The sequence below is a fragment of the Aegilops tauschii genome, chromosome 3 (assembly GCF_002575655.3).
Source record: "Aegilops tauschii subsp. strangulata cultivar AL8/78 chromosome 3, Aet v6.0, whole genome shotgun sequence".
NCBI lineage: Eukaryota > Viridiplantae > Streptophyta > Magnoliopsida > Poales > Poaceae > Aegilops > Aegilops tauschii.
The window spans coordinates 174,689,251-174,711,730 of record NC_053037.3 but is presented as its reverse complement, the minus strand read 5'-3'; the positions used below and the strand labels follow the sequence as shown (position 1 = coordinate 174,711,730).

General features: G+C 47.5%; 1 protein-coding gene and 1 pseudogene across 1 annotated transcript; both read right to left on the bottom strand.

The window, feature by feature from the left end:
• Positions 1-5,190: 5,190 nt before the first annotated feature.
• On the bottom strand, positions 5,191-8,445 carry LOC109768500 (bifunctional phosphatase IMPL2, chloroplastic). The gene is made up of 9 exons (XM_020327219.4): positions 7,915-8,445; positions 7,346-7,424; positions 7,166-7,260; positions 6,866-6,915; positions 6,421-6,545; positions 6,256-6,322; positions 6,071-6,160; positions 5,726-5,837; positions 5,191-5,488 (listed from the first exon to the last, which is right to left on the bottom strand). Exons 1-9 carry the CDS (start codon positions 8,249-8,251, stop codon positions 5,418-5,420), a joined length of 1,026 nt encoding a protein of 341 aa, XP_020182808.1. The 5' UTR covers positions 8,252-8,445; the 3' UTR covers positions 5,191-5,417.
• A 10,349-nt stretch (positions 8,446-18,794) lies between these two features.
• On the bottom strand, positions 18,795-20,714 carry LOC109768499 (pentatricopeptide repeat-containing protein At1g59720, chloroplastic/mitochondrial-like; annotated as a pseudogene).
• Between the last annotated feature and the right edge of the window lie 1,766 nt (positions 20,715-22,480).

The window sequence follows — 22,480 nt, the reverse complement described above, 5'->3', positions numbered from 1 at the left end:
GAACCACCTTCAACTCCATCTCCACTCAGACCCAGAACCATTCGGGGGCTAATGACGATGACATGTGCCTAGGGTAGGGCAATAGACCTGATCTAAGCACCCTACCCAAGGACATTACCCTACAGTCAAGGACATTCAAAGGACAGCAGATTCTACCGACAGAAATCACCACAGGACACAACCCACTCGACTGAGAGTTCACCCGGATAACCCAATTCCATTCGACCAAGATATATTCATTCGACCAGACCAGAAACCACTCGAAGAACAGAAGATCTAAGGTCACTCTGAATGACAACGGTCGGGCGTTCACTTCGTAGTCTTAATGATCATTTATATGACTTTAATGTTGGCGTTACCAGTAACATTCCCTCTTTATGTACATTGAACTCCTTGTGACATGGGCTGGCTGGGGTCCTGGCGCACTCTATATAAGCCACCCCCCTCCACTGGCATGAGGGTTCACACCCCCTGTGACTTCACGCATAATCCAATCGACCGAGCCTCCGGGCACCGAGACGTAGGGCTGTTACTTCCTCCGCGAAGGGCCTGAACTCGTAAATCTTGCGTGCACAACTTCACCGTAGCTAGGATCTTGCCTCTCCATACATACCCCCTATTCTACTGTCAGACTTAGAACCACGACGGGGGGCACCGCACACGGCTAAAAGATCAACTTGTTTGTCTTTGGGGTGCCCTCTGCCTCCGTATATAAAGGAGGGAGGAAGAGGAGGTCGGCCTAGGAGGGGTGCGCCTATAGGGGGAGTCCAACTAGGATTCCCAATCCTAGTTGGAGTCCCCTTCCTTTTCCAAGAGGGGAGAGAGGGAAGAAGTAGGAGAGGGAGAAGGAAAGAGAGGGGGGCGCCGCCCCCTCTCTAGTCCAGTTCGGACTTGCCATGGGGGGGCGCGTGGCCACCCCTTGAGGCCCCTTTCTCCTTTCCCGTATGGCCCATTGAGGCCCACTACTTCCCCCGGCGAATTCCCGTAACTCTCCGGTACTCCGAAAAATACCCGAACCACTCAGAACCTTTCCGATGTCCGAATATAGCCTTCCAATATATCGATCTTTACGTCTCGGCCATTTCAAGACTCCTCGTCATGTCTGTGATCTCATTCGAGACTCCAAACAACCTTCGGTACATCAAATCACATAACTCATAATACAAATCGTCATCGAACGTTAAGCGTGCGGACCCTACGGGTTCGAGAACTATGTAGACATGACCGAGACACATCTCCAGTCAATAACCAATAGCGGAACCTGGATGCTCATATTGGCTCCCACATATTCTACGAAGATCTTTATCGGTCAAACCGCATAACAACATACGTTGTTCCCTTTGTCATCGATATGTTACTTGCCCGAGATTCGATCGCCGGTATCATCATACCTAGTTCAATCTCGTTACTGGCAAGTCTCTTTACTCGTTCCATAATGCATCATCCCGTAACTAACTCATTATTCACATTGCTTGCAAGGCTTATAGTGATGTGCATTACCGAGAGGGCCCAGAGATACCTCTCCGATACATAGAGTGACAAACCCTAATCTCGATCTATGCCAACCCAACAAACACCTTCGGAGACACCTATAGAGTATCTTTATAATCACTCAGTTACGTTGTGACGTTTGATAGCACACAAGGTGTTCCTCCGGTATTCGGGAGTTGCATAATCTCATAGTCAGAGGAACATGTATAAGTCATGAAGAAAGCAATAGCAATAAAACTCAACGATCATAATGCTAAGATAACGGATGGGTCTTGTCCATCACATCATTCTCTAATGATGTGATCTCGTTCATTAAATGACAACACATGTCTATGGTCAGGAAACATAACCATCTTTGATTAACGAGCTAGTCGAGTAGAGGCATACTAGGGACACTTTGTTTTGTCTATGTATTCACACATGTACTAAGTTTCCGGTTAATACAATTCTAGCATGAATAATAAACATTTATCATAATATAAGGAAATATAAGTAACAACTTTATTATTACCTCTAGGGCATATTTCCTTCACTTTAATTGGTCCAATCTGGAATAAAGCATCTGATATCTCCTTCTCGGAAAAAGGAGCCCACAATCTTTCGTTCATCTCAGCAGTTACTTTCTCTTGTATGTACTGTATAACATCATCCGGAGACAAAGTTGGGTCCTTAGTGAATACCTCCTAAAAGTAGGACCTGGTCATTAGCTCCATCTCCAAAGGCGAAACGCATCAGGAGCCATCTAGCTTATGAAGGCGCTGAATATGATTACGCCTCGCCCGCCACACAGCCCTTCGATGTAGGTACTTGGTATTTCTCTCGTCTTCCTTTAACCAAGTAATCCGTGAACGTTGCAGCCATAACATTTCCTCTCTGTAGAGAAGCTCATCCAGATCATTCATTTTTTGCTTAATTAATGATCTTTCCCTATTACCTTGTTGTAAGCTTGCCAATTCAATACGCAGTTTCTCAATGTCCCGCAATATATGTCTGAACGTCTTGCTGCTCCACTCCCTCAGGTTCCTCATTAATTCCTTGAGTGATCTTGCCACCGATCCCAAATTCCCCGAAGGCCTATTTTTTGCCCATGAGCAAGCAACCACGTCCGGTAGGGAAGGGTCCCGTTCCCACATAATTTCATAACATGGCGCTCCTCTTTTCTTACGATCAATGTCAACAAGGACCATCTCAAGAACGATCGGGCAATGGTCTGAGCATGATGACGCCAAGTGAATCACCCTCGACGCCGGGAACAGATCACGCCAAAGTTCACCTGCACACACTCGGTCTAAATGAACCCGAATGTTGTTGTTTCCACTCTGGCCATTATCGTATGTGAATGGAATTCCTGAAAAACCGATATCTTCCAACTCACACAAAAGTAAACAATCTCTGAACGCAGCCATCTAAGACTCTGGTCGCATTGCTCTGGACATATGCTCATGCTGCCACATCGTTTCATTGAAGTCACCACATACAAGCCAAGGTTCTGGCAAAACCCCTCTCAACCGTGTCAAATGATCCCACATTATATGTCTGTTCTCCACCCTTGGCTCACCATACACAAAGGTCATACGCCACTTCTTTCCAGAACTTCTATCCTCCACTATAACATCGATAAACCTTTGACAAGATTCCAAAACAGTGACCACGAGTGATTCATCCCAATAAAGTGCTAGGCCACCGCTTAAACCTGAACTGCTCACACCACAGAAACCTTTCAAACCGAGTCTCCATCGTAACTTCTCCATCTTCGCATCTGCTTGCCTTGTTTCACACAGAAAGACAAGCTTAGGCATGTTGGTTTTAGAGAGGGCTAACACCTCACGAACTGTCCGGCGGTTCCCCGCCCCCCTGGCAGTTCCATATTAAGGTATTCATTGTTCCTGGCGCGACTCCTCGCGGGAGCCCGCCGAATTGTTGATGTCATCTATCACGGTTCGTACACGTTTGCCTCCTGAACTGGTCGTAGTAGAGGACGTATTGACATCCTCTCCGTTCCCTGATGTTATCGCCAACAAGGGCGTACTAGGCTTCCTTTGGTCCGGACCAGTCTCGCCCTCTAGCAGCAACCGTTTCCTTACTCCCTTGTCCTCCTCCATGGCAGTGTTTTCCAACTCTACAGCCCCTAGTTCATCCACCCCCTTTATAGCAGACTGACTTTTGATTATCCTGGATGCAGTATCACGAAGGTCATCGTCTCCTTGGCTACCGGTGGAGGGTGCAGTACTACTTCCACCACCACGTTTCTCTGCTCTGTTCACAATTGGTAGATCCGCGTACAGCCAATCTCCAAATTTCAGTTCCTTGGCAGTGTATACACCAGACCCACACTCCTTAAACTCATGCCCAATCTTCCCACAAAATTTGCAGAAGCGAGCTAGTTTCTCATACCTCACCGCAAACACCTGCCTTTCCTTCCCCTTGATGATACTGACATGTTTTGTGAGGGGCTTTCTGACATCATGCTTAACCCTAATTCTGACACAGTTACCTCGGGAATTTCCAGCTAACCTGAACTCCATGATTTCTCCCGCTTTACAGATCAGTTTTTCCACAATATCCTTGCTGCAATACCCATCCGGCAATTTATGTATCTGAAGCCATATTGGCATATGCACAATCAGTGTATCCTCAGCCCGACTAAATCCATCGTAAGGGTGCAGCAAAACCGCCCGAACAACCATGGCCCCTGATTCATGATTCGTTCCCAGTCACCCAAGCAAGAAGCTTGTACCACGAACAGATTGGCTCCGGCCGGCCTGAACCTTACTGGTTGCGCCGTGTTCCACGCTGCCCTCATATCCTTGAAGAACGCCGACTGGCTGAACGTCTTTTCAGTATGAACACGCGCAAGAGCCATCCACCCGACGCGCTCATTGATCTGTGGTATCACCTCATCAATCACTAGATTGTCGAACACTTCATCTTCTAGATCAAGTTGCCCCAAAAAGTCATCTAGGTCACCCGTACTTCCGCCGCGCGATTCCCCGCGCGTCGCCGAGGGCGCATAAGAGGCAGTCGCCATCACCGCTTCCTGCACACAGGAGCCCTCGCACGGTCTCTTTTGGTATGGTGGAACTCAGGGCGATCGGGGATCGCCAAGCGGAAGAGAAACCCTAGCCGTCGCTAGGGGTGAGTCCGTCACGGAAACCTAGCTCGGAGATAATTGATTAATTGATAACTTATTAATTTATTACTTCATATAGGATATATATTGGATTCAATGTTATAAGTAAGAATTTTTGCTGTTGCAGTTGATCTGGCTACATAACGGCTGATTCCATTAACAGATTCTTACTTAATAGTTCGAGGGATCGGCTAGCTAGTGCTTAATTCCTCAAATGAAAAAAATATCTTCCTAAATACTCCCTCCGTCTCAAAATAAGTGACTCAACTTTGTACTAAGTATAACTTTTGAGGGATTAGCTAGAGATGCCATTACTGTCACTACAGCTCTTGCTTATCTACTACAGTACTTACTCACTATAACGCACTCTCAATTCCTCTACAGCTGGATGATGGATAATTCCTCTCAATGCAGATAACCTACTCTGCCCCAATTGGCAACTAAATCCAGCTGGTTTTAGATCAGTCAGGTAGAATCGCTGCTTAGAGATTTTTGAGTAACCTAGCCAGCATCACATAGAAGAGCTATAGATGCCTTTGATAAAAGAAAAACATAGAAGAACTACACGGTGCAATCAAGTCGCTCAGCGATCATCAAATGACTTGAGTAACTGAGTACATAACGGCTGATCATAACACACAACAAGAAACCACTGATCATTATTGAGTAAAGGGTGCACCGTGAACAACTTGCTTTACCCACTGAGGAAGCGTACAGACTCAGTTTTATTGGATAGATGAATAACAGTTGCAGCCTTCTAAATGAACAATAGGAGCCGCCCCGTGCTGCAGGCAGGCTAGCGCCACCGCAACGCTGCCAGGGCCTGCCCATGGACATGGGAATCTCCGGCTGCCACCACGTTGAAACCTGAACCAAAATGAAGTGAAAGAATCACACCTTCGGTACCAGGAACATTGGTTTTCTGCTAAACAGAAGCAGCAAATATGCTCGACTGAAATGCCTGTGCCATTTTTAAATCTCGATATTTACGTAGTGTTGCAATTTCTTAAGTGGAGGGATGCGAGGTAGAAAGAACTGAGGAATGCAAAAAAGAAGTTATTTTGAAGCAAAATTTCGTGAAATCAAGAAGACTGAGTATTATACTTGTTGGCCGAGATTCCGAAGAGACAGGCCAGTGGAGCTTGTTCCCTTCCCAATCAGTTATTGAGCCCCCAGCTCCTTCAATCACCGGTACCAGCGAGAGAAAATCGTATGGCTTCACAACAGAATAAATTATCTTAGTAAATAACTTTAGTATATTTGATGCGTTTGAAAGAATAATATTGGGCTGGTCAAAGAGAGATACTGACAAAACGAACCCAACTTAAATACAAAGATAGCTTGAGCTGAAAACTGACTACCAGGCTCAGATTTGGTCCATTCCAAGCATCACTAAAAATAAAACAAACAGCATTTCACAAAATACACATCCAGGATAGTGTTATATACCTTCAATCCAGATTCAACAACAAGATCCACAAAACCAGAAGCCAGGAGAGCATAAGCATAACAATCACAGCCATACAATGGGACTTTCACCTTGCATGACAAACAAGTAAAACGGCAAGCATGTGAGTTGTGACGTTGATGGTGCAAGTTTGCCAACAATATATGGTTACAAGAATGGTATGTACCTTGTCTCGTACACGAATGAATGCATCTTCAGCATCTCCTTCAAAGAGATGTGGACTCGTAGTATATCTGCCACATGCACAACACTGATCATTATACACAGGACGAATAATTCAACATTGCAATGTCATGTATTATTTCTATGTACTAAAACATAATATACCTACAAGTAAGCTTGCTCCAGTACATTGCAAGGACGGACAGATATTTCTTGTCCATTTAAGGTAGTTTTCTTCCCGTCCACCCCAACCCATCTCTCTCTCAAGATTGGCTGATCAATAATGCCCATAACCTAAATAAAAGAAGAATAGTCAATGGCAAGTGATATAGAATAAATATCTAACATATATGACGCACTTAGACAACATGCCCAGAAGAGACTTTAGTATATATATGATATGCTCAAACTAAAACAAAAAATATTTTACAGGTTGCATCGAATATCATGCAGCGGTAGTTCTTTGGTGACGGTATCAACAAAATCAAGCTAAATCACTGGGTACATGTAATTATATATGATAGACTGCTATCCAGTACAGTTTCCAGCAGGTAGTAGTGAAAAAATGGACAAAAACAAGGAGAGCTAATATGAGAAAGAGAAAATCAGCATACCGGCTTTCCATTGTGAAGAAGCGCAATAAGCGTACCAAAAAGAGGCTTCCCTGCGAACAACAAATCAGCACCCATCATTGTTGGTCACTGTTTTTGAGTCGCGTGACTAGTCACAACTAGTCGTCGACTAGTCAACGAGTCGCACTTGATGTCGACTCAACCTCTCGACTAGTCGAGACTAGCCGATCGGACACGCACGACTCGTCAAGAGTCACTACCCCAGAACGACTCGTCGACTCGAAAACCTTGTTGTTGGTTAAGCTGAAATTAGTTGGCCTACACACTGTTACAATTCAATACCAGTTATGAAGCTCTTTGTTCCATCTATGGGGTCCAAGACCCAAACATAGTCAGCAGACTTCTCTGCACACCTCCAACCGTTCTCCTCACCGAAACTGCATGACCCAGTAAATGTTGCATTATTTATCATGCAGGTGCATTGAAAGTGAGCTGGAATATTGGGTGGGAATGCAAGCTCACACAGCATGAGTAGGAAAGCTCTTCAGTATGACTGAGGTCATTGCTTCTTCTGCTTCTCTATCAGCGATCGTGACGGGACCTGGAAAAAATGCAGTAAATCCAGTTCAAGACCACATAATTATGGAGCCTCCGATCAAGATCCCACCTTTTGATTTGAGTAATAAAGAAATGTCCAGCTCAACAGTTCTACAGTTTGGACATTATTCACAGACACATTCAGATTTCCTCAACAAGTACATATTCACTTTTCCAAAACAATGTACAGATATTATTACAACAAACAAAAATAATACATAGTACTACAAAACTATGGCAAGGCATTTGTAGCCACCTAAGTTTTGAGGACAGAAGGATGAACCATTCTAACCAACCTATCACCAGTCACCAGAGTACAAAACAGTAGAACAGTAGTATCACCCAAACGGATAATTTTCACTTTCCGATTCAAATATAAGCAAACAGGAATAATAAAAATATTAAGAGGAGCAAACTATCATCACTCCAACATTCAACACCTGGCTACAACCCCTTCAAAAATGCCTGTAAGTAGAGAGGAGGAGGGCACGAACTGTGGTCCTCTTTGTCGATGATCTCGAAGCGCTGCCTGAAGTACTTCCTGAGCACCTCCCCCGCCGCATCCGCCGCGCTCTGCGCCACCGCCACCAGCCGCTCCATGTCCACCCCCTCCTTACCCGCCGCAGCCACCGCCCAGCCCCCCGCCTCAGAGGGCGAGGCTCGAACCGAGCCCATCCAACGGCCCGCTATCCCGCAGGCCCGACCCGCCGCGGAGGAGGAGAAGGTTGCCAGGAGGGAGGGCGAGCGGAGGTGGTAAGGGAGGCTAGGTTTTGTGAAGGCGGGGTGGGGAAGGGGAAAGGTGGGTGGGATGGTGGAGATTGGGGGAAGCATCTGGGAGGAAAAAAGCGGCGGCAGGCGGCGAGGTTTAAATGGTGTCGCCGCGCGGAGAGGGAGCGGTGGAGGGTGACGACCACCGCGGCGAGCTGGATTCGGCGGGTTTTGGCCGCGCCGCCGCCGTGCCGCCGCTTCAGGAAAGGTTCGTTTAGGTTGGTGTGATGAGTGATGACAATCTTTTTTTCTGACAACGTGAACGTCAACTGCCGGCCGTCGATATCCCCCTGCGGTATCGCAAAATTCCTCCTGTTGCAGGCTTGCACCAGCTTCATTTTCTTCTGGATCAAGCAGTAAGGGCATCTTCAACGCCGAACCGTGAATTCCCTCCGATATCCGGCCGCGGACATAGAAGCGGGAGACGGCATCCAATGTTATCGTGTATATATCCGCTAGTAAAGGACAATTTAAAATTTAAATTTGGTCCGATCCACATAGCGTGCCGGATCGCATGCCCCATCACAACAAAAAAAAAAAGACAAGATGCCTGAATCCAAAAGAACATCAGTCCGGCAGTCCGTGCAATTTTCTGCCCTGTCAGACCGACAATCCCAGCCATCTGCTCCCCGATCAAGGTGTCGCCGCCGCCGCGTAGGCAGCCTCCGCCTCCGCCGCGTCCTCATTGTCCGCCGCTATCAACTCATTTTTTGCTGCTGCAACATCTAGTAGCGGACGGATTGCACGATCATTCTTGCGTCGGCATCCAAAGAGGCCACATTCAAGGACAACATCTTGGCGTCCTTCACAATGGCGGCGATCTTCAACTTCTTTTTCTCGAGCGCCACCACCACGCCCGCCAGCGGCCATCTGCCTCTTGAGCTTCTCCTACTTTGCGGCCTTCGCTTTGACGCGACGAGTTTGCCACGTAGCCGAGCTGATCTTCCAGGCGAGCGTGATGCTCAGATCCTCAAGTACCTCTGCCACCTCCATCTCCGATAGGTTCTCCTCCGGTTCCATGCGTCGACTGCGGAAGGAATGAGAGGGTGGGATAAAAGGGCGGGAATTGGGTGGAGAGCAGCGTGGGATGGAAGAAGAGAGTGGAGGATTTTGGAGTAGAAACGGTGCAGGTTGCTACAAAAAAAGCATGGGCTCCACCTTCCTTTTGGGTGGGCCCTGGGTCAGAATCCAATGTTTCTCGTGTCCGGACTCCTGCAACCCCCCCCCCCACACACACACACGCACGTTTGGTTCCGGTTAACGGGAAAATGGTCCAGACAGGGTCCGGACTACTGAGTTGGATGCCTTCCAGACGGATGCGGTCAGTTTGAGGGTCGGCGCTGGAGATGCCCTAAGTAGTACAACGACGTGATATAAGCAAATTATAAAGTCTAAATACTACTCCCTCTGTAAATATTTATAAGATCAGGAGGGATTCGTAGTACATTTCTCAGCACGCTATGAATTTTCGGTCGTTTCCAATTCCGCCCCTCGCTCTCCCTGCACCTCCCCAAATCCCTAGCTTACCGACGGCGGCCCGCACCTCCTTTCGCCCGCGTCACCGCCTCCCTCTCACTCGTGTCGCCGCCTCCCTCTCACCCGCGTCGCCCCAACCCTTATCCTCTTGCCCCGCGTCGCCCCAACCCTTATCCTCTCGCCCCGCGTCGCCTCTCGATGGAGTTAAAGGTGGTTTTTTGTGAAGCAGCGGTGTAGCGGTGGTGAGGAGCAACAAGAGGAGTTGTGCAGCCGGATGGTTCTGAAGCTGTTGGATCTGAAGCAAGAGGACCTCGTCGTGAGCTGGACCGGGACCTCGTCGTAAGCAATGATCGAATCACTTAAAATGAAATTCCCTTTTGTAGCAAAATCCAAAAGGTTTCTATTAGGCATGGTGACCCCTACATAAAAAATTTGAAGCAAAATTTTCATATCCCCTTTTGTAGTGCAAATACGATAAGATTCCATCATTCTATATCAAACATCTTTCAAAAAAATTCCTTGCTTTTGCCTGAAGTAAAGAACTTCAAAGTCCGGAGACAAAGGAGGGATAGTAATGCTGGTCATAGTGACAAAGCAAGCAAACAGGAAAACAAGCAAACGGCAAACGGAAAATATTTTTGTGTTATTGTAAAACGTTTTAGAAGTGGGGGAGATGAAAACGAGAGGCAAATGGCAAATAATGTAAATGCAAGAAGATGAAAGTTTATGCGATGGTACTTGATAGATGTTGATGATGTCTCCCCGGCAACTGTGCCAGAAATTCTTCCTGCTACTTGTGAGCTGCGCTGAGATTTTCCCGAAGAAGAGAGGGTGATGCGGTACAGTAGAGATAAGTATTTCCCTCAGTTAAGAACCAAGGTTATCAATCTAGTAGGAGAACCAAGCAACACCTCGTTAGCAGTACCAACATGCAAAATAACAAATACTTGCACCCAACGCAAACAAGGGGTTGCCAATCCATTGGCAGTTAATTGCAAGGATCAAATCTCGTAGTGATAGATAGATAAATAAAAACACAAAATAAAATAAAGTAAATAAAATTGCAGCAATATATTTTTTAGATTTTAATATATGATAAAAATAGTCCCGGGGGCCATAGTTTTCACTAGAGTCTTCTCTCTTGAAAATAGCATACGGTGGATAAACAAATTACTGTTGGGAAATTGATAGAAAAGCGAATAATCATGATGATATCCAAGGCATCACGTCCGAGACAAGTAGACCGAAACAATTCTGCATCGACTACTATTACTCCACACATCGACCACTATCCAGCAAGCATCTAGAGTATTAAGTTCATAAAGAACGGAGTAACGCCTTAAGCAATATGACATGATTTAGACAAAGTAAACTCAAACAATATGAATAAACCCCATCATCTTATCCTTAATGGCAACAATACAAATACGTGTCATGTCCCTTTCTGTCACTGGGATATAGATCACCACAAGATTGAAACCATCACAAAGCACCTCTCCCATTGCAAGATATATCAATCTAGTAGGCCAAACCAAATCAATAGATCAGAGAGAAATACAAAGCTATAATAATCATGCATAAAAGAGTTCAGAGAAGACTCAAATAATTTTCATGGATAATCTAATCATAAACTCACAATTCATCGGATTCCAACAAACTCGCCGCAAAAAGCGATTAAATCGAATAGATCTCCAAGAACATCAAGGAGAACATTTATTGAAGATCAAAGTGAGAGAAGAAGCCATCTAGATACTAGCTATGGACCCATAGGTCTATGGTAAACTACTCACACATCATCGGAGGGGCTGCAAGGTTGATGTACAAGCCCTCCGTGATCGATTCCCCCTCCGGAGAGTGCCGGAAAAGGCCTCTAGATGGGATCTCACAAGAATAGAAACTTGCGGCAGTGGAAAAAGTGTTTTGGGTGGCTCCCTGTTGGTTTCCAGATTTTAGAGAATTTATAGAGGCGAAATTAGGTCAAACGGAGCGAAAGGGGCCCACAGGGCACCAGGGCGTGCCTACCCCCGGGCGCGCCCTGGTGGCTTGTGGGCCACTCCTTCATCTCCTGACTTCCTCCCGAAGCTTCTAGGGTCTCTTAGGTCCAGAAAAAAATCGTCAAAAAGTTTTGTGGCATTTGGACTTCGTTTGGTACTGATATCCTGGAAAACCAAAAATAGCAACTGGCACTTGGCACTGAGTTAATAGGGTAGTCCCAAAAAATGATTTATAATGACATATAATTGCTTATAAAACATCCAAGATTGATACTATAATAGCATGGAACAATAAAAAATTATAGATACGTTGGAGACGTATCAGTAGTGCCGCAACAACGGTACTACCGCTCGATACACTACAAAACAAAGACACATCCGTGACATTTTGGCCCGAACGAAAAAAATTATGTCATGCTTATGACACTTCTATGACAATAATTGTGACAAAAGCACGTATCATCATAGATGTGCTGGACTCCTACTTCTATGACAAAAAATCATGATAGAAAATGGGCTTTTCATCCTGGGCGGGCCGGGGACGCACCTGCATGACATTCTTTGGGCCGTCCATGACGGAAAAAATCATGGTAGAAGCAAGGGCGAGGAAAATTTCGGGGAGTTCCCGGTTACGGTGGGTGGTCGGGGCCGAGCGATGCACGGAGGTTTTGCACGTTTCTCTCGTACACGTACGCGCATGGGTGCGAGGCGGTGGGCTCTAACTGAACCCGAGCGAGGCGTTCGCTTACTGAACCCGAGCGATTGCACTAGCTACGCGCGTTACTAAACCTGAGCGATCGATCCCTTGGCTGTTAACTGAACCCGATCGAGCGATTTCCTCGCTACTGCTGCTAACTGAAGCCAATCGACCCTGTTGTCTCTTGATGAATAGTGACCGTTGTTGGGGATTGAATGAACAGTTCCCGGTGGGGGTTGGATGAACCAGACCCCGTGGTAGTAGAGACCGTTGCCGCTGGATGAACATGACCCCGATCGAGGAGATGGGGTTGGTTCAACAGTAGCCGGTGGAGGGACCCCGTGGAGGGCTGGTTGAACAGGACCCCGTGGAGGGCTGGTGGAAGAGTAGCCGGTGGAGGCTGGATGAACAGGACCCCATGGAGGGCTGGTTGAACAGTAGCCGGTGGAGGCTGGATGAACAGGACCCCGTCAATGAACAGTAGCTGGTGGAGACAGGAGGAAGTCGACGATGGATGAACAGTAGCAAGTGGAGGCTGGAGGAAGTCGACGATGGATGAACAGTAGCCCCGTGGAGTCCTGTTTTGCGGTACGCCACAACCCTCCCGATGAACAAGACCCTGTTTTGACCGTAGGCGCTCCAACACAAGTCTGTTTCCTTCGTTTTGCGATACGTCACACCCCTCCCGATCTACAACACCCCATTTCGACCGTAGGAGCTCGAACAGAAGTCTGTTCCCTCCGTTATGAGGTACACCAGACCCCGTTTCGACCGTAGGAGCTTGACTAGAAGGCTTTCCTCCGTTCTACGGTATGCCAGACCTCGTTTCGGCTGTTTCGTCCAAACCAATTGGCTCCCGATGAACACGACGCATTCCGTTGCCTCCCGATGAACATGACACAGTTTCTCCTCCGACCCAGCCGGTTGGCTTCCGATGAACAGGACGCAGTTGCTGCCGTCCGTTGCCTCTCGAGTACATGTGCCCTGGCCGTACGTATGCGCGAGTAGCTAGGCGTTCGAGAGCCCGCCCGTATGTACGTATGTGGCCGTATTTTTTGGCATGTGGTTGTACGTACGTGTACACGGTTTAGAAGGGACTGCCTGAATTGCTACGTCGCGGGCTCTACTACTACACGTGCTGATGCTTGCTCGGCCACGGTTCATCGTTTGCAGAGAGACAGGTCGACCAGTATGTACGTACACGTTCACGACAACGCTACGTAAGCTTTGACCGGGTGGGCCCCAGCTGTCAGGGAGGATAAGGACGAACTTCCTTGCGTGCGAAGATATAGTTGGTGGGTCCCAACTATCATGGGGAAGAATCATTTTTTTCCCGTAATATGGATGCACTTCCTTGCGTGCAAAGATGTAGCTGGTGGGTCCATTTGTCAGCCTCACCGTGTAGAGTCCTCTTCCGATGGTTGTCGTTCGCTGACCACGTTGACCACGCCGTGCGGACAGCACCCAGGAGGTGGACGACGGCGAGGCCTAGGAAGCGAACGACGCGGAGCCAGGGAAGACGAGGCAGGTGGATGCCCACGCGAAGGGGAGTACGAGGGTTCACTGGTTGCCGTCGCCGAAGAATAATAGGAGGTGTTGGTGAGTAGAGAATGGCCTAGACGGCGATGGGAGTAGGGTGGGTCGGTGAGTCCTGCGCGGCAGCACAGCCGGCAACGGGAGGCGGTAGCAGGCGGTACCGCCGGCGGTGGTTTGGGCGGCTGAAGCAAGAATATCCGAGATTGAAGAAGCACGACATCCGTTGGATGGACATCCAACGACCACTACTGCTAGAATTGTGTGTTGACTATAAGTTGCCAAAGCCTTGCGTACGCGTCAACTTACTAGGCCCACAAGTGTGTGGCAGAGAACATATAGCCAATTTGCGATTTGTAATAATGTACAGTCCATTTTTGAATTCTAATGAAATTTACTACAGCCCATTTACGGTATGTTAAAATTACAGCCCATTTTCTAGTCAGGACAATGATTAATAATTTTAACCAACCACTCAAAACAGAATTCAATCAAATTTCCCATATTTTGATGGGATACGAAATATTTTTATCCCGAAATTTCGAGTCGGATTAAATATAATTTCAAAATAAATTTGTATTGCGTAAAAATCCAATGAAATATTGTGCGCGCAACAAGTAATGAAATTAAAATTTTCAAAATCCAAAAATATTTTTTTAACTAATTACGTGTTTGCTGCATTTTTTTATAGTTACAGCCCAATTTTTATAATTACATCCCATTTATTATTTTTTAAAGCCCATTTTCTTGTTAAGGCTAATGCATCCCTCCTAGGAAAGATTTACAGCCCAGCGGGGCGGAGAATAACAAGTTGACCTGGGCTGGGTATTCCTCAAAAAAAGTATAGCTAGGCTAGCCATTTTCACCTTAAAAAAATTGATATCCTAGCTAGATATTTGGTCGACATAAAATAATAGACTGGGCTAGACGGGCCACAGCCCGCCCAGTTGATACCCTGCTCCTCTGAACAACAATAAAAACATCGCTCAAGAAAAACTCTGCTCACACCTCAAAAACACAAATACTGCTCGAGCTACTGGGTCCAAGCTGTCAGATGCTCCTTGTGCAATTCCCTCATTCATTGACTATATAGGTTGACAATGGTGTGGGACCATGATGTCAGGAAACCAGGAGGAAGCAAAAAAAGATTATAGTTGTATATAATAAGGAGGCACTTCCGTACGTGCGGCTTATGGCCTTGGTGGGTCCTCACTATCATCCTCTCCAATTAAAGTCATCTCCTGATTCCTCATGTTTGTTGACCATATTGACAATGCGAGACCGTGGCGCCACGGCGAGCGCAACAACTCGAAGGACGACGGAGAGGGCCTCGCGGGCCCTATGGATGGTCTGATACTGCGCCCGCTGCTTGTTCAGGAAGTCAGGATCATAGGGCCACATAACCGCGATGGCATTGTCGTTCGCTTGTTTGCTGGCGATTCGTCCTTCCGTGAGCCCGTGCTCATTGAGGAGACTGAGGTTGCAGCATAGGTCCTCCTGCACTGGTAGCTCTTCCGCCATTAGGCAGTCGAAGTGCGGCCGCACCTGCTCTATGGTGAACATGGCATGAACCGGCTTGGGCGGTGGCGTCGGCTCCTGATCGGTCCATCGTCTGATTGTCGTCGCTGAGCTCGGTGAGCCAGCATGTCCGGCTGCTGGACTGGACCGCTGCCAAGCACGAGTCTGACCGCCCCTGCCCACCCAGACCCCCTCCCTCACCCGCGCGCGCTTTCCGCCCAAAACGGTCAGCGCCGCCCGCGCCGCTTCCCGGTGCAGGCGTTGCTCCGCGTTCAAACGACACAAGTGTCGTCCGTCCGTCTGCTGCCCACATTAATGATACGCGGTTGCCGAGGCGGCTACTCCAGCGCCACCCATCCGTCCCTCTACTGCCCACCATTGCTATATAAACTATTGTGCCGGCCATAGCCGCAGTCATCCGCCTCCGTTCCCTTTCTCCTGTCCACACCACTCCCACCATGGCTTCCTCGCGCTCCAGCGCTCTTCGAGAAGGGCGGACGATGGACCGGAAGGAGATGGCAGCCATTGCTGTTGACTGGCTGGCCGGCAGGCAGGCAGCCGGAGGATGATGACGTCCCGATGGAGAACGTGGTAGTCGACGATCCGGCGGCAACCCCCTCCTCTGCGCCATCCTCGCCGGTGCATTGCACCATGACCATCGACGAGGCTCATGCCCAATACTTGGACATGGTGAGGCAGAAGCGTGAGGAGCAGTTTCGGGAGGCGCAGGCCGACTACAACCAACATGTCCTCCAGGAGCACCTGTAGGAGGAGGAGCAGATTGCCGCGGAGCGGGCGGAGCAGTAGGCGCTGCTCGAGTCGTACCGCTCCGCCCGCGAGAGCCGCCTCGTGCGCTGGCGCTACCGCATGTGGGTGGCGGAGGTTGCGCCCGCCTACAAAGAGGGCGATGAAGCGGGAGAGGCGCTGTTTGGCAAGACCGACGACGAGGCGGAGGACAATGCCAGCCCCGCCGAGGCCCCGCCCTGCCGGCACCGAGGCGGAGGACTTCGCCGTCTTTGGCGAGGCCCTGCTCCGCCGAGGCCCCGCCCCGCCAACAATGAGGCAGAGGACATCGCCGGCTCCGCCGAGGCACCGCCCTGCCGGCAACGAGGGGGCGGATTTCCCCCGCTCCACCGAGGCGCCGCCCCACCGGCAACGAGACAGAGGACATCGCCGGCTCCGTCGAGGCCGCGCCACACGGAAAACAAGGAAGAGTAGAACACGGTAGGTCGCCGCCGCTCGGGTCCAAGTAAGGCCACCGCTGCTACCCTCCGGTTGAAGCCAAGCTTGGAGGGTTAAACATTGACGGCCAATTAGTTTCTTGGTGGTGACGTGGAGTCAGAGAGCTGAGTTGGAGAAGAAGCTTCTGTTCGGCTCAGCCGGACGCGGGAAATGGGCGCCGGAGATCATAGATTAGGTTAATTAATTATACCTCCAGCGCACCCCTTTTTAGTTGAAGAATGTATGAAATGTAATGAAATCCGGCTGTGTATGGACGAATTTAGTTCGAATTCTTGTATCACTGGCATTGGATGAACATGCAAAACAATACGTACTAGCATTATTCTCAGGATGCACGGTGATCACCTCGTTTGCAGCAGTTTCACACGTACAAAAAGTTTGAGCAGCTTTTTTGCGTGCCTGTACATTGCAATCAAACTCACAGGCCCGACAATTCATAGAAAACATTCAAAACAATCAATGATTATGCATCTCAATGATTCAAACGCCAGAGCCAATATTTATTTCATAACTAAAGAATAAAAAAATCGATCGATGCTGCTGACGGCAAAGGGCGTCCCATTCCAAAATATCAAATGCATGTCTTCTTGCTAACATCAATGAGCAAAATTTGAGAAGGTTGTCCATTCCAAAATATCAAATGCGTGTCTTTTTGCGTACATCAATGAGCAAACTTGGACAAGGTTTTCCCATTCCAAAATATCAAAAACTTTTTGCGTACATCAATGAGCAAACTTTGACAAGGTTTTCCCATTCCAAAATATCAAATGCATATGATTGTGGAATGGGCTGGGTTTGCCATCAATTCGGACATTGACATGTCACCTCGTGCTAAATAAACCAGCTGTTCTTTTTGTGCAGTTCCACTAAAATCAACAAACTTTGCGTGTAGCTTCTATGATTTCTCCTTTATATGTTGCAAGGCCTTAAACATATCGGCACCTCCTTTCTTGTAGCTAATTTTGTGGCTGAAGATGGAAATGAATGATTCGAGAACATTCGATGTATTATGCATGGTAAAGTATAATGGAGGGCATGAACCATCAGAACATTTTTTGCGGTTCCCATTGAAATCAAGCTGAGCATCCCTGTTTGCATAAATACAAAAAAGTGATTAGTACAAAGCAAACTGTATTATAAATTTATGGTTTAAATAGGCAACCTACATGATCCATGCAGATCACACATTTAAAAAAATAGAACTCACCAGAAAGAATCCTAAAACAACATTGTATTGGCCATCACAGCAACAAAGATGAAGATCTGTGAGTCCTTCTGAGCTGAAGTTAGTTTGTTCTCATGGGCAGTAATGTAACCATCCTTCAACTGCTCCTACTGATAAGAAGAGAAGGACTTGGCTTCTTCATCCTGGCATAATCGGAACTAGGCACTTCACGTACTCCATATTCTTCTTCAGAGGAGGATGATCCTGTTGTGCAAAGACAAGAGAACAACTAAATACTAGCATCCCTGTTTGCTCGAAAAGAAGGAAAGGAAATATTTAAAATAGCCATTACATTAACAATGGGAGTAACTAATGAAATGTATAGTCACAAAGAGATGCATCCTCATTATCCTCATAGGAAATGACTAGTAAATGTGCCCGTGTGTTGCTACGGGTTGATTGGAAAAAAAAACTTCAATATCATATTTGTTCTCCTGACATCACTCAACCATTTAAATTGGTCTCCTTTGATAGTTAAAAATCATTGGCCATCTGTCCAAGCTTTAGGATGGAAAATGACATAACTCAAACGTTGTCCTAAAATTCAACAGAAGTGTCAAATTTGACTCTTTATACATCGAGAGCTACTTTATTAATTTCTTTTAACTATCAAATTAATATAACACAACATTCCACACACACATAATAATAATTCACTAAAACTTCACAAAAATAATTCAATTATGTTTTAATTTGGTCAACCTTTAGTTAGCATTGTGTTTTCTTTGGCATTCTTTTTTTACTCAATTTTGATTTTGTTTTTACTAAATCTACAATTTTAGACTCATTTCTAGTTTAAAATGTACACCTTTCTCTACTTCTTCTCACTGTTTATATCCCACTCGCATTATAACAATTCTTACCTACCAAATACCTATCTCAAGAACAAACATTTAAATACTACATGACGGTTCATAACAATAATTCAGAGAAGCAAGCAATATCAACAAAGCATCAGTTTACACTTAACAACGTTATAGCAATTTTCCTGCTAGCAAGCTGCAGCTATAGCAATTTTAGCAGCAGCGCAAAAAAGTGCACGCGCACAGCTACCAGTCAGCAGCCAACACACGCATGTAGCTTAGTAATCATCAGCAGCAGAGAAACACACAGAGCAACATCTTCTCACCGTCTCATCTCTCGCACACATCAGAGGCAGAGCACGCCATGCTCTCCCCTTGATTTCCTCCCTCCCCTCCTCACTACCGAGGCCCCTACCCCCCATCCCCTCCGGCTACCTTCCTTCCCGTGCTGGCCGTCCCCATCCCCTCCAATCAAGCACGCCCACAACTGCATGTCCTAACTTCCCTGCTGGAGCTCGACGGTGTACCTATCGAGAGCAGGACGTAGACACCACTGACAGCATCATTCGGAACATCGAGTGCCAGCTTGGCCATGGCCTCGCTAAGCTCTAACCCAGCATTCTGCTTGCAGCATGCATCTAGTAGGCTCCTCCAGATGATGGCATCGGGCCGGCAATTCACCAGACACGACATCCAGAGCCTCTTTGATGAAGCCAGCTCTTGCCAATATGTCCACCATGCACCCGTAGTGCTTGATCCTCGGCCTGATCTTGCACTCGCTGACCATCATCTCAAAGTATCTTCTGCCTTCCTCCACCATCTTGCCATGGTTGCACGCGCTAAGAACCGCAACAAAGGTGATTGCGTTGGGCACAACATTCTCCACCCACGTCATCCAATCAAATAGCTCCAAGGACTCGCGCACACATCCGTGGTTGGCGAGTGTGAGAATCGCCATGTTCCACGACGTGATGTCCCGCTTGGGCATCTGGTCGAACACCTTCCGTGCGAGTTCGACGGCTCCGCACTTGCCGTAGAGGTCTAAGAGCGAGTTGTTGATGAGCCCGTCACGGGACACATCGTCGTGGCCCCCGAGCTGGCGCAGCAGCAGTGCGTGCGCGTAGACCCCGAGCGAGAGCGCGCCCGCGCCGGCGCACGCGCCGATGACGCTCTCCACGATGTAGGCGTCGGGCGCGAGGCTCGTGCCCCGTTGCATCTCCCGGAAGAGGTCGAACGTGTTGAGGTGGTCGCTGTTGCCGGCAAGCGCGTCGACGGCAGTTTTCCAGGAGACTACAGACTTGGTGGGGATGCGGCGGAAGAGCACGAGCACGGCGTCGGGGAGGCTACAGGAGGCGTAGAGGTGGAGGAGGGAGTTGGCGACGACGGTGTGGGCCGGGGTGAGCGCGGCGTCGGGGAGGCCGCAGGAGGCGTAGAGGTGGAGGAGGGAGTTGGCGACGACGGTGCGGGCCAGGGCGAGCGCGAGCTTGGCCGCTAGCGCGTGGAGCTGGGGGCCCTCGGGGAGCATGGAGAGGAAGGAGGCGGCGGAGAGCGCCGCCGCACTTTGTTGGACCACGGCGTCTCTCTCCCATCGGCCGAGACCGGCAGCCCGATGATCAGCTTGCCCGCCTCCTGCCAAACGGAGTAGGAGCAGCAAATTCACGCGCGGTTGAAATGTCGGGCAGACTTAGGGCGCAGAGAAGAGATCGAGAAAGAAGATGACAATTTTTCTACTTGCTGCTGAGCTACATCGACATCGAGCAGCATCAGCTCGAGCTTCTGCCCCCACAGCTTTAGAACCTGACGGAATCCACTAACCCATCTTCAAATCCCAAATCACCCGAACGAAGCAAAGCGTAGTAGATTTCGAGTGTGAGGACTCCTACGGTGAAAGGACGGGGCAGGGTGATGCCACGGGCGATGGCCAGCCCTGTGCGTGCGGTGCCCAGGTCCACGCTGAGGCTGAACCCGCCGCCGTGCCAGAGCGGCCGGCGCACGTTCGGCTGGAGCCGGGTAGGCGGCGGCCCGTGGCCCATATGAAATTTTCTGGCGCATGTGATACGACGCTGTGAAAACGAAACTGGACGGATGAAATTTAGTACCACCTCACGTATATGTTTTAAATTCGAACTGAAAACGTAAATTTATGAAAAGAAACGTATTGTGACGGTGAACCCACGGAGTCAATCCGTGGTTTATTATTATTAGGGAAAGATATGATACCAAACACATCAGCCAACTTGAACTGTATTATTACTTAATTTTATCAGTGGCTATAACGGTGGCAAACCGGTGCCTCAATTTATAAGCAGCCTTAGATTAACATGCGAAACAATACCACTTTCTCATGACAGTAGCTAAACAGTAGCACAACACCAATAGAGATGACAAAGCTCGATCATATGGATGAAATCCGTGGGCCGGTACCAACATTTGTCAGGAGGCTTATTGTGTAGAGCGTGCAGATGAAGCACTTCTCCGGAACCATCCGTTATTATCTAGTGTGGTTGTCATGCTTACTATAAACTCCTCGATTAGTTTAATGTTTCCAACATCTTCTTGTGCAGTTCCACTAAAATATATGTTATCTTCAAACAATATCCATGTTTGCACAAGTAGAGATAATTACATATTACATTAAGAGTGGCATCAAATCAGAGTGGCAATACAATTGCTCGTTCCAGCCGTAGCAATAAATTAAGGTGCAAAACTATATCATTACTTGTGTCATACAGTTCCAGTGCTTCATTACAGCATCGGGAGTTGATTTTTGTTCTTCTTCCGCTTGTTCTTTCCCTTCATCACTTGGTTCAATAACAGACAAGCTTCGCCTTCAATGTAAGATTTCGCATGTCAATTAGGGAGCACAGGTATAGCACTAAACAACAACATTACTTTTCTGATGACAGTAGCAATATATAGGCCAACAGTTGCGAAATATCATTATCTTACCTCAATGGGATATTACGGTGCACATACAGATTGGAAGTCTGGTCTCCTTTTGTGCAGTTCACTAAAATCAAGTAACATTACAGTATAAGTAGTCAAACATATGAAAGCACACTGCACAATCATGTGGAAGAAGGCCAGTACTGACCTCTCATGATGCGGAATTCAAACAACTCACAAGAAGAAGATTTGAAACAAATTTGCCAACACAGATAGGAAGTCAAATCTCCTCTTGTGCAGTTCCACTTAGATCAAGCAATCAAGCAAGGTTGTCGGTGTGACATTTTGGTTGAACTGAACAAAACACTCTTAAAACAAAAGTGTTTTGTGCAGTGCGACAAAAGGTTGCAATAGCAACAAGGTGAAGTAGATAACCCTGTTTACACAGAGGAGCAAAGGAAACAATTACTGGTCAATAACGGTGGATGACACAGAAGCCCACAAAAAGAAGTATCTAACTTATCTAAATGGGAAAGAAAGCAAGACAGTAGCATTTCTCAAACAGTGGCATTGATTTATATTAACAGAGAGATTATATTAACAATAAAATTCGTTAAACATGTAATTTGCTTTTAACTGTGGCATTGCATCAATTTTCCAGCGACATTATTAGATTAACAACAGCTAAAGAGTTGTACGGGACAGTGGACGCACCAGCACCATGTGCATCTACTGATGTATAAAGGGGGGATGCACAGTCTGTTGCAATAAAGAACAAACAACCAAGAAGCATATTTGTGTTGGTCCCAGTTTTGTTATCTTTAGACACCTTTCCCTATGTGAGGGCAGCAATTCTAGTCCTTCTCAAACTCTACGGCCTTGTCCCCCACCCACAGAAAGATCAGTTCGTTACAGATG